A 12,254-nucleotide genomic window follows, 5' to 3' on the forward strand; every position below is an offset into this window, starting at 1 on the left:
AGGCTTACAGTGGTTTTAAAATGGTTCATTTTCAGCCTGTAAACATTGATATAATTGAGATAATTGGTGGTGTCAGTGAATGTGGCCATCATCACAGATCAAGGCTCTTCTACTGCCAGTGGAATAAGCTGTCTTTCCTCTTCCACATAGACGTCTATATTCTCGGGGGAACATTATCCAAAACAATCTACATTGTCAGCTCTTTTTGGCAAAAGAGATTTGGTGTGGACGGAAAAAAAGTGGTCAAAGTACAGTTGTAACTCAAGTCCACTTCTCTACAACTACAGGGGGTCTAGGGGGTTAAAAATGCCCCAGTGGAAATTCCAGCTGGGACACTATTTACTGGTGAAAAAGTACTCACATTTTGTACTTTTATAGACAGTAGTAAAGTAGGAAAAAATACCTCAAGTACAGTACTTAAGTAAATGTACTTAGTCACTTTCCACATGGTGGTGGTCACCAATAATTATGTCTGGTCTCTTTGCAGCTCTACTACTCCATCTGCTGGTGGCTTGTGGTAATGTTTTTGTGCTTGTCTTTGCTGTTCGTTGCAGCAACGAGCAGAGCCTGCTGGTTCAGGACCTGGAACCCAACACCAAGTATGAGTTCGCCATCCGCCTGCACCTCGACCAGCTGGCCAGTCCCTGGAGCCCCGTCGTTTACGAGACCACTTTCCCTGATGGTAGGGACAAGTTAACACACACTCTCATCTCATATCATCATGCATTATAGAGGGTATGCACTATGCACGCATGCATAAATTCAGTAGCAAATCGAGTGTCAAAGTGAGTTTAACGTTGTTTAATGCAATCAGATAGGACTTTTCTGTTTGAATGTATGGGCTGACAAGGCCAGAAAGTAGTTTTTTTAGCCACTCAGTTGGCGTTCCCGCATCACATCCGGGTATGATGATGATTACACACGCATACCCTCTATTGTCTGCACCAGGCCGAAGGCATGGGGAGAGAGTATGTTTTGCACTCCATCCGTCCGTCTGCGTATACAGCTAATCTCCGGTACTGTTGGCCCGGTCGATGTGCACACACTGGATGCCAATTCGCAAAACACATGTTTTATATTACTTATTTATGAGAGACAGTGTAGTGCCTCAGGAAACTAGGATCAGAGTTAAACCAAGAACCTAGCATCAGTCAGGCGCGCCTGAGCCATTGAGCAAACGGAGCAGCTGCTCCAGCAGATTAAAATTAACCGTCGCACTGCACCCCCACAAATACCCCCCCCCCCCCGGCCGCCGCCGCCACGCTCGAAGCGCACGGTGCGCACCGACAGCCTGTTGGACAGCGAGAGAGAGAGAGAGAGAGAGAGAGAGGACGTCGGTCCATGCGTGACTAATTATTTGAAATAAAAAATCCAAACCGACCGCAGGTTAAATAGGTGAAAAATCAACTGCGACGGAACGGGCTGAGGTCAATAGTGACTTCTTAGTAGTGGCTGTCATGCTTTTAACAGAGTTAGAATCGTGCTAAGACACCCGACTCAGGTCCAAATCTGTGCTCCCCCACCTGGAAACAAAGTTAGGCGCCCCTGGCATCAGTCTAAACAATACCATTAAGATGCCCTAACGGGTGAGAAGTGTGCACACATCCGCCTGGGTGACAGCAGACTGCTGCGTGAGCGCTGGCGTTTTGGCATGGGGAGTCAGATCAACACATCCGCCTGGGTGACGGAAGACTGCTGGGCAAGCGCTGGCGTTTTGGCATGGGGGGTCAGATCAACATATGGAATTAATTCTGTACTGGCTATATATGGAGCGTGTCTTGAGTGTACAGGGTTTGATCATGGAGATCAATAAATGGAATGTCAGAACAGGTCAGCTCCATATATGGAGATCTAAGCGGGGGCAGTGTCTTGAGAGTACAGGGTTAGATGAGGGCCCAGGTAGGGCCGGGCCTTTGGGACTGTTGAGAACTCTAGTTTTCACCGGCTTCCGGGCACGGCTGCACTAATAACTTTGGGACAGGCCCGGCTAGAGTTTAAATGGACAGCTATCAGTCAAAAGGGAGACATCGAAGAGGAAGGATGGATGGAGAAGGATCAACATATGGAATGTCAGAACAGGTCAGCTCCATATATGGAGATCTAAGGGTTTGAGGTCAGATGTAGAGTTGCTGGACAATATTGATGACATCAGGGATCTCCATATATGGGCTTAATATTGATGACATCAGGGATCTCCATACATCAGGGATCTCCATCGCTGATGATGTCATGTGATGTCATGCGGTATGCCTGGGGTGACCAAACAACACCCTGGCGGGAAATGCTCGATTTCATAGTAAATGCGACTTGCGTTCGCAAATAATATCAAAAGAAAGGTCAACAAATGAACCTAGCATCTGTCTACATAACATGCTATCTGAATTACATTTTAACCTTTGCATGAGAAGACTGCATGGTCATCAAGGCTAGGTCAAGTGCTATGGGCTAAAATAGGTAGAGTCTTCAGATTACGACGGAACATTGTGAGTGAGTCTGCAGCTCTTAACTGTCTCGTTCCATCTGCCCCACCCCAATCCCAGCTCCGACCCACCCGCCCTCCAATGTGAAAGTGACCCTCATCGAGGCGGACACGGCGCTGGTGTCCTGGAAGCATCCGGACGAGGCCAACATCGCGGTGACACACTACACCATCCTGTACGCCTCCAGGACGGCCTGGGTGGCGGGCCAGTGGACGGTGTTGCAGAGAGAAGGTACGACGCACGCACGCACACGCACGCACGCACGCACGCACGCACGCACGCACGCACACACACACACACACACACACACACACACACACACACACACACACACACACACACACACACACACACACACACACACACACACACACACACACACACACACACACACACACACACACACACACACACACACACACCCAGTCCCAGACTAACGGCCAATTGGAAATCAATAAGTCATTTCATCCTGCCAAGCGCATTAGTGTATTTGACATTCATTCTGTGTGTTGTGTGCTTGCTGTTAGACAACATGGCCTCACACTCCGCTGTTATCTTCCTCATTATGGAGCGGCTTACAATTAATACGAGCAGAAAAGAAAGCATCTGATTGGCTTATTCGTCACCAGTGTGACCTCTCCAAATGTATTGTGCATGCTGCCACTAAGTACCTCAATGCACATAATGTGTAATATTTTCTAAAACATTCAACTTTAAGTTCATATGGAAGTCAATCCAACCAGAAACCGTCTGATTCCAAAGCGGCCTTTTACATAACAGGCTTGGTGGTCTCTGGTCTACCGGGAGACCCAGATTCCTGGTAGCCATGGGGCTCGTCTTATGAAGAACAGATGACCCCAGGAAGCGCAAGACACCCCTGGCTTTCCTCCTCGCCACCGCTGGCGAAGGGGGTCAAAAGTGAGGCTGTTCACAAAGCCCCTCTGCCCCCTGCCCTGAGCCCCCCCCCCCCCCCCCCCCCCCCCATCACTTTAAATCAACGCGGCCGGGGCCCCTGACAGTTACAGCTGGGGGGGAGGGGGTATGTGTATAGCTCTGAACCCTGACCTCCTCCTCTAGCCTGAGAACGTGGACACAAATAGACCCTCCTCCAACCTTGTTGGTACCCCCGTACAGTGGTGGAAAGTACATGTACTCAAGTACTGTACTTAATGTACATTTTTACTGTGCTGGAGTATTTCCCATTTTCAGTACATTTACTCATTCTACTCCACTACTGCATCTCGGAGGAAAATATTGTTTTTACTCCACTGCAATTATTTGAAAATGTAGTTAATAGTTACTTGAATAGTTACTGTGGATTTGGATGTATTGCCAGTAAAGAGCATGGGATATCATTTGGCAAGAAGCGCAACAATGTTGTTGGATACAGCCACATTTGAATGCATCAACTATTTACAAAAGTATTTTTTTCACACTATACATTATTCACATGCAAACAGTGAGTAGCAAATAAAAGTTGAAAGGGAAAAGTGCTTTAAAAAAATCACACCCGTGTGAACTGAGTGGTGCAACTCTGTGTGGGGGCCCCGGAGGGTCCCCGGAACTTCCAGACCCACAGGAACGCGCCCAGGGTGCCAGCCCGGTTCCGGCGAGCAGCCCCGTGTCCGAAACGGTCGAGACTCTCTCTCTCTCTCTCTCTCTCTCTCTCTCTCTCTCTCTCTCTAGCAGGCAACAGTGCAACACTATCTCTCTCTCTCTGTTTCTAGCACAATAGCGCCCCTACTGGTACTCTAAACATTGGGACATAGTCACATAGTCACATAGTCACATAGGTTAGGACATAGGGACATTGCTGTTCCTTGGAGTGGTTGCACCGCTCAAAACCTGTCCTGTATTTATGATTTTCTGAATGCAAGGGTAGCCTGGGCACCATTTAATTTAGGGTATATGATCCGGTCGGGAGCGGATGATATCGTTACGTCATGTTGTAGTATTGTTTTGTAGTCGACAGGCAGGAACAATCAAACGGAACTTCCTTTTCCCTTTTTGTGGCTTTCGCCTTTATCTTATATTTTTCAAGGAGGGACAGACAGTAGGCCGACAGGAAATGGGGAGAGAGATGGGGGAGTGACATACAGCAAAGGCCGTCGGGATCGGGAGTCGAACCCGCGGCACACTGCCAGACTGGACCGCCAGCCAAGGTGCCTGGACCGCTGAGCCACGGCCCAGGCCTACTACGAGAGCTTTTATTGTTATTCTTCCGGTTTGAGGGAAAAGGAAGTTCCTGACAGATTGTTCCTGCCTGTCGACTACAAAACAATACTACAACATGACATAACGATATCATCCGCTCCCGACCGGATCATACAGACTTTTGAAACAGAGACCAGGCTTTCCTCCGAGGTGGAAAGACTGGTGAGGCGAGGTTAATGCAAGGGTAGGGACCACCTGCAATACCGCCATGGACAACCAGGGGTCCGCGGACCACCAGTTGAAAAACTTTTCCAGTAGTCATACAAGTGCATCAGATAATTTAAAAGATGTGTATATTCTAAAGTCGACAAAAGTCGGGGTTTTAGGTGAAAATTCCTTGTTAGTTTAGTTTCATAAACTGTTGTTTTATCAACTTTTCAGTTTTTGAGTGGTGCAACCACTCCCTTACGGAGCTATGTGTGTGGGTGGGTGGGTGGGTGGGTGGCTGGCTGGGTGGGGGCCTGCCTGGCTGGGTATGAGCACGAAAACAGCATGGTTGTTTTTCACCACCTGTGCACAACCTAACACACACACAAACACATACGCACATATTAACTGTATATATGATGATTTCGGGTGTGCCAGTACAGTACAGTACAGTACAGTACAGTACAGTACAGTACAGTACAGTACAGTACAGTACAGTACAGTACAGTACAGGGACCGGCACACGGTAACTCTGTCATTTCTCAACCGTTTCGGACGTGGGCCGGCTCGCCGGAACCGGCCTGACCCCCTGCTGTTTTTGCAGTTCCCAACACTACGGTACTTGACCATAGTGTTGCTGTAGGACAAAGAAAAAACATTGCGCCACCCTTATCCCTTATCCCTAAACGTATTTGCCATTTTTTACTATTTTGAAAAACATTTTAAAATAGTTGAACTAGCCGATCTACTTCAAGACATTGTAGATTGTCTATTTGAACTTTTTTAAATGGTTTTATAAAATAGTAAAAAATGGCAAATTAGTTTAGGGATAAGGGTTAAGGGGTGGCGCAAGATATAGCAAAATGTAGATCCGTAATGCAATTCCAATGTTCTTTAGCCCTAAACAATAATGGCGGAAATACCCGAAATACCCGTACTGTATGTGTGTCTCAAAGAGTAAGTAAGCCCTTCCAGGGTTTCTCACCTCGCCTGCACAACTCCTTTTTCCACTTGACTCTTTCTCCTGACGGATTGGACTGTATACTGTGCTTACACTGAGCTCTTAAACAACATTTAAAACTTGTGCTTTGGCAGGGAGCATCACCATGGCCCTCCTGGAGAACCTGCAGCCGGAGCAAGTGTACCTGGTGAAGGTGTCTGCGTCCAATGAGATGGGAGATGGGCCGTTCAGTCACGCGGTGGAGCTGCCGCCCAGAACGGACGCTGGTTCGTCTTCCGCTCACGTCCCCAGACATGGACGTGGTTCTGCACATGCACCAGGTCAGTGGGGATGTGTTGAGCCCGACCCCCGATGCCCAAGTTTTTGGGGTCCAGTGTCGATTCCGATTTTGGATAGTCTTTTTCAACCAGTGGTCCTTGAGGGGGTTCCAGGTGGTCCCCCGCTAAATGATGGAGAGTTGATAACCATTATACTGTAGATCTGACCACTTATAGATCTTTAACTCTTGAGAGTGTCAAATGAAACCAAATGGACCTGTACGGGTCCATTTGGTTTCATCTCATCAAATGGTGGTCCGTGGCTCAAATGGCCTTGATACAAATAGGGTTCAAAACCACTGTCCTAGACAACCCATACTTTAATTTGACTTTGCAGCGTTCTCCGATGGCTTCTACCACCTGGACCAGCGGTCCATGACAGGCATCATAGTGGGGGTGTGCATCGCTCTGACCTGCATCATCATCTGTGCCTTCATCCTCGTCTGTAGAGGCAAACACAGGTACTCATTCTGTACATAGAATGCATTTCACTTTCTTCTTCTCATTCTTCTCATTTTTTACTATAAACGGCACCACAAGTGGACTGTATCGTGGAGTACGTATGTGTTTAGACGTGCTACAGACTATACTGTATGAATTACATCTGACTTGTTTTCTTTCAGGAAACTGTCGGCCATTAAGGCGTACCGTGAGGCAGGAAGCACGTTGTCCGCATCGGGCGCCAATCAGCTGGGCTCGGAGGCGGCGTCTGACGGCGCTGATGTCACCGTGCCCATGATGAGCAATCAGCACTTCATCGATGCCAAGGTACCGATCAGCAGAGAATGTCGATGAATAGGGCTGAAATGTCTAAATGGGCACTTTCGGACGGAATGTTGTAGATTCAGCTATTTCCGGTGCACGACTCAGCAGAGTATAATGAAGCCTTTTACTCAGGAAATGCTTCATTATAATATCCAGTAAGGTTTTCTGGAGATTGTATTTGTATTGTATTGTATTTATTTATTCAGCACTGTATAAAAAACAACAACACAGTCAACATATAAATATAAGAAGGGTAAAGTGCTAGGCTGAGGCAAAAAAGCCCAAGGGGCTTATACGAGGCCTCTACCTATGTAAAACACAATGAAACATTGTACAAGAGAATATCCAGAAAACATGATTGCAGTATATAAAACAAGAACAAAACAAAAAAACAAGAACATGATTAGAATTATTGGTTATCTACATATGCAGCGTACGGCATGGATTTCTACACAGAGGACAATTCTTTAAACATAACATTCTGCAATCAAGTTCAGGAGAGTTTGGAAAAGGCTATTCTCTTGAATGCTGCCTTCAAGAGGCACTTTTTACAGATGAGTAAAAAGGCAGGTATAGAGGCAAAAATAGCAGATCTAGAAGCTCACGCTATGTGTGACACTGTTGTACGGCAATTCAGTCCAAAACAGAACTTAAGTAATTAATCATACTAATCAATTCTTCATTTAACTGAACAAGTAATCGATTTAATAATTGCTAACAATCAATCAATTGATCAATAGTGGCAGCCCAATAGACCTACTATATATCTGACAGCAAGAGAAAGGAAACATGTAGCTTCCAAATCATAGAGAAATTTACATTTGACTGTAGTGTACAATACTTACTATATTTTTGTACTTCTAGGGTGGAACAAATCTGATGATTAATAATCTGGGACCAGTGCAGGCCAACACTGAGAAGAGAAAGAAGAAATGGTTTTCTTTCAGCGATGAAGAGAAGACTGACGAACAGGTATGTCTGACTTCATCAACTGTTGACATATTCCTTTCCCCCATAGTCACTGAAGCCACATATGTTCAAAACATCCCAACATTAAATGGTATTTGTCAGACAGACAAATCGGGAGGAAATCTTTGTTGGAGACATATTTGTGTCAGCAACACACTCTGGCAACATCTATTAACACCTTAGAAGCCCAGAACTATTTAATCCATTTCATCCAGGGTGCCCATCATTTGTAGCGCACGGACCACTTTTACCGGCGCACCGGAAGCTGGTGTGCATGTCTGTGTAGCAGCTAACAATAGCCACACCACTCTAGAGTCGATCGACAACAACGGGAGGTAATAATAAATCTATCGCGACTAGCGACTGGACCGCTGAGCGCCGTCTAACACAGGATCTTTTTTCAGAATTAGACGGGATGATTTAGATCGGGAGTTATGATCGTTTTAAGATTTTCGTTTTCGTCAGCTAAACAGGCAGGGGAGATTTTCGATGACGTGTCACTTTTTGACACGTCATCGGATCGGGCAACAAGCGCTCCAAGATTTATCAATCTCCGTGTTGGGCACTTGACCATGACCTTGAACTTGGACGGAGAACTCCGGCTTGGACATCCAAGGTGTTAACAGTGATCATAGGACGGTAGTGACATTGTAGTGACATAGACCACGCCCACAGACAATGAGGTGTAATAGTGGCGAGACGTGGGGTTGAACCGGTTCAGTTATTTTTCCCCGCCTAATATTGAACCGGTTCCGAGTTTCCATTGAAAATGAATTGGTTCAGAACCCAAAAAGTTGGTTCGAAACTGGAACCAAAACATGGACGCCGGTTCTGTGAGAGCACCACGGGGTGAAAGCACCACGGTTCCAAGAATCTAGAACCAAAGTTATTTTGGTGGAAAAGTGGCCACAGCTCCATGGCTCTTTGCACGCCTCAATTTAACACACCTGTTAACACCTTAATTGCCCGGGGTTATTTAATCCATTCAATTATAGCGCCCAGTCGATTTATAGCAACGGAGCACTTTTACAGACGGACTGGATGTTTTTCCGGATGTGGCTGTAGCAGCTAGATGTAGCCAAACAACTCTCGATGCGATCGACAACAACGGGAGGTAAGAATAAATCTATCGCGACTGGACAGCGGAGGGCCGTCTAATACAGGATATTTTTTTATAATTAGACGGGATGATTTAGACCGCGAGTTATTAACGTTTTAAGATTTTCGTTGTCGTCGGCTAAACAGGGGGGGAACATTTTCGATGACGTCTGACTGTTGCGCAACATCGAGGATTGCGCAACAGGCGCTCCCAGGCTGTGGAGCGATGCGATCCGTTCCATCAATAAACTTCGTCTTTTGGATAAAACTTCGTCATGGGCGTCGGGCGTTACTAATAGAAAGGACGGTGAACTTCGACCTGTGCGATTGGGGTGTTAACCATTTGACCGTCAGGATTAATTCATCTATTTATCACGCATTGCCAAGGTTTTTCCCCTTCAACCCTTATTTTGAAAAGCCAAATATCTGTAACCGGATGTTACGATGACGTGATGCTGTGTGTGGTGTCTTGACCGGTTGTTGTTCTCGTGCTCGGTGAAGAAAAAAGTGAGTATCACTGTGCCTGCTGTTTTGGCACAGTGATACTCACTATTTTTTTTTTGCCTAGAGATTTAGTTTAGAGGGTAAAAATAATAAAGAGCGGACCACGTATAGAGCCGACTCAGTTCAGGTTGTGAACTTGCGACGCCTTGTGAGCTTGTAGATCAGCTACTTTTGGCCAAGAGATGTATGTGATTGGACTCCTGTCCAGTTTGCTGCATGTCATGTACAAATTGTGGTATTATTATTGTCTCCACCAGGCCGAAGGCATGGGGAGAGAGTATGTTTTGCACTCCGTCCGTGTGTGTGTGTGTCTCCGTCCGTCACAGGCCGAAGGCATGGGGAGAGAGTATGTTTTGCACTCCGTCCGTGTGTGTGTGTGTCCGTCCGTCCGTCCGTCCGTCTGTTACCAGCTATAATCTCCGGCACCGTTAACCCGGTCGATGCCAAACTTTGCACACACACTCCCTGGATGCCAACGATGAACCTCTGCCCCACATTTTCCAGAACGGCCTGTTATAGCGCCACCATGAGGCAGCTTTTCACATTTTTTACCTAAAACTGCACCGATCTGCGTGAAACGTTGCATGCACACTCCCTAGAGATCAAGGACAAACCTTTGACCTGCATTTTCCGCATCTGCCTTTTATAGCGCAACCAGGAGGCGGACTTTTGTAAAACACATTTTTTGATATTACTCCTCCAGATTCACAGTATCTCTATGGTCATGTGCTCAAGTCGGATCTGTCCGATATTTCATATTCCATCCTAATTGGCTATAATTGGCTTTCACAGTTTGCAAGATTGCCCCGTTTTGAACAAAAGCCTCAAATCATGAACGCAGCATGCAATTTACGTGAAATCTTTCACACATTTTCTTACTAGGCTGAGGAATATATCCCACATATATATATATATCACATTGGCCTGTTATAGCGCCACCAACAGGTTGATTTTTGCCATCAAAGGCGTATGAAGAAATGGCACCCTTTTCACATTGGCCTATTATAGCGCCACCAGGAGGCCACAACCTGACCTGCCCTGGTGGAGACCTGTGCCCCGAGGGGCACTTTTTCTAGTTATTATTATTATTAGTGCAAAGTATGGAGGGTTTTAAGTATCTAATCATGAACCTATCATCAGATTCAGAGGAGCAGACCACTCGTCCACTCATACGAGGAGGGCACCACCGTGCTGTGTTACGAAGACGAGCTGCCGGGGGCGTCTCCCAACGAGCCCGGCACCATGCGCGTCCTGCTGGGAGACACGGAGGGCTCGTCCAACAGCGAGGGCAGCCATGAGACGGGCGACTCGGGACGCTTCTCTCACGACGAGACAGAGATGACCAACCTGTCCTGTGGCCGCAGCAGTCGGCCCGCGTCCCTTGGAGCAGAGGAGGAGGAGGAGGAGGAAGTGGAGATGGGGAGCGGTGGGTCAGAAGACGTCGGCCCACCCGGCCGAGAGCGCAGACGAGACGGCAAGATGGCCGAGCAACAACGTCACCTGGAGCTGAAGGTGGCTGTGACCACTGAACGGGTTGAAGCCTTGTGAAGCTCCAAAACTGCTCCTAGTCTGCACTTTCTATTGTCTTTTTGTGTGTGTGTGTGTGTGTGTGTGTGTGTGTGTGTGTGTGTGTGTGTGTGTGTGTGTGTGTGTGTGTGTGTGTGTGTGTGTGTGTGTGTGTGTGTGTGTGTGCACACGTGAGTGCATACGTGCGTGTGTGTGTCTGTGTGTGTGACAGAGAGAAACCCTCAAATACTATACTCGAGCCAAATTTATACTCCATATTATGCTTGCCAAAAAGGAAACAGTTCTACGTTGTAGATCTGCTCTTTTTGGCAAGCATATGGCATTATGAATTAACCTCCAGGCCAGCGTTTGAAAGCGTTTTCTTCTACCGTCTCCTTTTCGTTGTTGAATGTCATTCTCCTTATTTGTATTTTCTCATTTATTTGTGTGTATGTTTTCGCAAGAAAAGAATTCTCACCCACCATGAATGTGTCCAAAAAGATTGTCAAAAATGTGAAAAGTGACTGCTACGTTTCTGACATTATTTAAGAGTTTATCACTGGAGCAAAAGGAGAGAGAGAGGGGGGGAGGGGGGGGGTTGCTGGATATCTACCTCGATTTACCTCTTGGTAAACATACACTAATGTATTTAATAACTACTTATACCTGCGTCATGTGAACGGGATGCTTCAGTCACATGACCTTTGATACTTCCTGATGACTTTTTCTAACGAGCTAAGTTAGAGTCATCCCCATTTTTCTTTCTTTTGTTTAGTTTTTTTCCTTATGTTTTGTTGTGAATTGAAGGATTATGAGCGGGGCGCTGTGACATACGTTTAACCACTTTAATGACATGCCCCATTCCGGGCATGTCATTATAGGTCAACATTAACGAAAACTTTCAAGAAAATTCCCAAATTGGCAGAACAATAGTAGATTGTGGTATTATCGCAACGATAAAGCAAAAGATTTTATTCTGAACCACGAATTAAGGGCATCAACCTGCATAAAGGAGGCATCAACTATATGAATAGTTTTTGATGTGGAGTCGTCACTTTTCGTATGGTTTATTCCTGGCGCACCCCTCAGGGTTATCCAAGAAGCATTGGATGTTTAGATCAGTGATTTTCAAAATGTTTTCATTTCAAGCACCCCTCGTAACTCTGGGAGTGTACACTCTTCTGAGTGACATAGAATGCACATTATCACCTCCTCATTATGTTGCTGACCTTTATTTAGCCAGCCCAGTATTATCACACATTTAATTTGATCCATTATCGATTAATGGTGTCT

At 46.3% G+C, this 12,254-nt stretch overlaps 1 protein-coding gene across 1 annotated transcript in view; it reads left to right on the top strand.

Annotated features, from left to right (window-relative positions):
* Nucleotides 1-11,003, top strand: part of prtga (protogenin homolog a (Gallus gallus)) — a gene marked incomplete at both ends in the record, with an annotated part of 49,749 nt that extends 38,746 nt beyond the window's left edge. Inside the window, 7 exons of the mRNA XM_079496322.1 lie at nt 555-682; nt 2,541-2,711; nt 5,937-6,122; nt 6,457-6,580; nt 6,743-6,887; nt 7,749-7,856; nt 10,596-11,003. Of these exons, the coding sequence (XP_079352448.1) occupies nt 555-682; nt 2,541-2,711; nt 5,937-6,122; nt 6,457-6,580; nt 6,743-6,887; nt 7,749-7,856; nt 10,596-11,003 (1,270 nt within the window). The remainder of the gene's footprint in view (nt 1-554; nt 683-2,540; nt 2,712-5,936; nt 6,123-6,456; nt 6,581-6,742; nt 6,888-7,748; nt 7,857-10,595) is intronic.
* Nucleotides 11,004-12,254: the final 1,251 nt, after the last annotated feature.

This window comes from Electrona antarctica (assembly GCF_951216825.1).
Source record: "Electrona antarctica genome assembly, chromosome: 3".
Classification (NCBI taxonomy): domain Eukaryota; kingdom Metazoa; phylum Chordata; class Actinopteri; order Myctophiformes; family Myctophidae; genus Electrona; species Electrona antarctica.